The 3,045-nt window shown below is 43.6% G+C and overlaps 1 protein-coding gene across 1 annotated transcript; it reads left to right on the top strand.

Moving 5' to 3' along the window:
• Positions 1-1,837: 1,837 nt before the first annotated feature.
• On the top strand, positions 1,838-2,576 carry LOC125536397 (zinc finger protein 7-like). Its single transcript, XM_048699610.1, has one exon. The coding sequence runs from the start codon at positions 1,893-1,895 to the stop codon at positions 2,418-2,420; it is 528 nt and encodes a 175-aa protein (XP_048555567.1). The 5' UTR covers positions 1,838-1,892; the 3' UTR covers positions 2,421-2,576.
• Positions 2,577-3,045: the final 469 nt, after the last annotated feature.

The raw sequence follows: 3,045 nt of genomic DNA, 5'->3' as shown, positions 1-3,045 counted from the left end.
TAAATATAAGTCTTTATAGAGATTCCATTATGAGCCACATCGGGATGTATATAGATGCATTTTAAGTGTAGATTCATTCATTTTGCTCCGTATGTAGTTCATCTAGTGGAATCTTTACAAAGACTTATATTTAGGAACAGAGGGAGTATCATGCATGCATGCATGCACTCATTATGGTGGTTGTCTGTATATGCACACATATATACGCTTCATCTGTTCCATACATCGTTCCAGAATCTGGAGAATGGACAGCCCAGGACTAAGCGATGCAAGCAATTGCTTTCTAGTTAATTGCGACACACAGGCACACGAGATAAAGCAAGGAAAAAGCTGCGAGAATAAAATTAGGAGACAAAAAAAGAAAAGAAACAAACAAACAAGCACAAGGTGAGATGGTGCTGATGTCATACTTAGATGTGAGATATTATCTCTCATCTAAATGAGATATAGTCAGACCTTTGAGATTATCACGACACATCAAAAGATACCACACATCAAGTCACCAAGGTGATGTAGCGGCACAGGAAACGGGATCCGTCCATAGTCGCATGGATCAACGAAAACCTGCCGCAACACTGCAGAACGAGATGAGGTATGAGGCAGGGCGAACAGGGACGAGAGCGACGTATAACAGACCAGGCCGTCGTCCCACCTGCCCACCCGGGGTTTGAAGAATTCTTCTCAGCGTCGAACAAAACGAATCCTGTTGCCTCGGCGCAGCGCTCCCTACTGCACCCTCCCTACCCCGCCCGGATCAGGCTGCCAGAGTCACCAATCCACCAGGCGCAATCAGCATCCAATCTCACGTCTCCCCCTCACTGTGACCTGAGAGAAAGCAGCGGTCCAGTTCCATGGATCACAATCATATAGGCCCAGTTGTCTCCGAGGCGAGCAGTCAAAACTCAAAAGTGCTCCTCCATGTATCACTATACAGAATAAATAAGTACAATCATTGTGCTGTGAGTGGATCATGACCATCCACTTGTTCCCGGGCAGAAAGCTCCTGCGTGTTTACCTCGGGGAGTGCCGAAGAGTGGCGGATGCACTCAAGCTGAAGTCATTTCGAAGCCGCTGATGCAGGCTAAGCTTTAGGGCTAGATAGAGAATGCCAGGCGCCGTCCATGCCTGAGCCTCAAGAGACAAAAAGAGAGAACGTGCATGAGATAAGATCAATGATGACCTCAAATCAAAAAAAGCAACAACTACGTTTGAACAAATAATATCTAGGCTGTAGCACTTTTAACTGAGAGTGCTATATTGTCAATCAAACTAATCGACTGGAAAGGGTTCATATTAAATGGGGTTAATCCACGCAAACTTCATTATTGACGCTGAACAAAGTCCAGCAGCGAAAAAGAAGACGCAGTTTCACCGTTCGGCCGTAGCAGACTTCTTTTCCGCATACATTTCCGAACTAATCATGGTAAGGAAATATACAAACATGAACAGTGGATTCCTAGATGACAGGTGAGCAAATCAGAAAATGGTCAATCATACTATGAGGTTTTTCAAACTGTACTACGTCATAGAGATATGTACTGCAACATTGGTACCTGAAATAGGCCCATATCTGATCAGGAAAGAACTAGATAAGAAACTGAAGTTTCCCGTAACGGGACAGTATACATGTAAGACGCACCTTACGGGATAACAAAAAGCCAACGAGCTGACCACCACGACAAGGAAACTGGTACGTAAGCAAACTAGGAAGATAGATAGGCATGCAAACTAGCATATCCTGATCCACTTTAAACTCCTGGAAACTTTTGCCTTTTCCCCTGAATTATTGCCACTTGCAGACCCTTGCTCCTTTTTATAGCAAGCGAGAGGACTACCATCATAACACAAACCTTGAGCAATCCTCTATTGCACCACTCCCAACAAAGAAAGAAATGAAGAGAGCACCTGAAGCAGAAGAGCAGAAATTAGCTAGCCAAGGTGATGAAGCTGGTCGCGCCGACAATAGTACACCGACACCATGGCTAAAGCTGGGCCTTGATGCACTGAGAAGTGAAGAAGCTAAGCCTCCAGAGGCCACCCCTCAACGGACGTTCTCCTGCAACTACTGCCTGAGGAAGTTCTTCAGCTCGCAGGCCCTTGGCGGGCACCAGAATGCACACAAGAAGGAAAGGTGTGCAGCCAGGAGATCACGAAGCTTTCAGCAACTGATGATACGCTTTCCTCCAGCTGCTTCCTTCATCCAACCTATGAGGGCCAGCCCCCACTCCACAATTCTGACTGCGCAAGGTGAAAGGGCCGCTGTTGTTGTTGCAAGATTTCATGACGGCCAAATGAGAAACAGGATGCCTTTTGCAGTAGAGGAAGCTGCCTATTTCGTGTGGCCTGGGAGCTTCAAAGCAAGTCTTCAGGAGCCCATGAAGCAACCAGAGGAAAATATTGATTTGAGCCTGCATTTGTAATTTCTAATCCATAATTCCATGTATAAACATTTTCTGTGAAGTCAATATTTTGCATCATCTTTTGAGGTGAGGGAATAAGATTCCAAACTTGTACCCACAGTTGCAAGTGAGTTCTCAGACAAGTCTCAAAAATAGAAAAAAATAATCTATGTGTGATACCTGGTAAAGAGTAACAAGTTTAAACTTGAGTAATTTTCAATCTAGTTACTAGGAAGTAGGAACCATACATACAATCCACCGATCAGTATTAAGCTATAATTGAGATAAGAAACAAACTTTAGTCAGCACCATAGTGGTGATTATCGTTGCTCTAAGGACTCCAATTCAAACTTATGTGCCTCACTTGATCACCAAACGTTGTTTCAAAAGATAAACTACATGCAACACATTTGCTGCTTTATCAAAGACTTAAACATTTTTATGCATTAGAAGTTTGTTAGCAACCATGAATGCTCTCTGGACTTTGGAGCCTATCAAACAACACCAGTTGTATTGAACTATCATCATATAAAGGCTAACAGCTGCAACCTTAAAGATTGCATTTGCATATCTCAAGTCATACATGTGAATACGTGTATTCTTGTCAAAGACAGGATGTTAATTGGTTCATCAGTGTGCATGAATA

This window comes from Triticum urartu, chromosome 2, assembly GCF_003073215.2.
Source record: "Triticum urartu cultivar G1812 chromosome 2, Tu2.1, whole genome shotgun sequence".
Taxonomy (NCBI): Eukaryota; Viridiplantae; Streptophyta; class Magnoliopsida; order Poales; family Poaceae; genus Triticum; species Triticum urartu.
This window is presented reverse-complemented; position numbering and strand designations above follow the sequence as displayed.

What these genes read in the sequence shown, in the direction of transcription:
- LOC125536397 (XM_048699610.1), top strand. Translation starts at nt 1,893, where the DNA reads ATGAAGAGAGCACCTGAAGCAGAAGAGCAGAAATTAGCTAGCCAAGGT.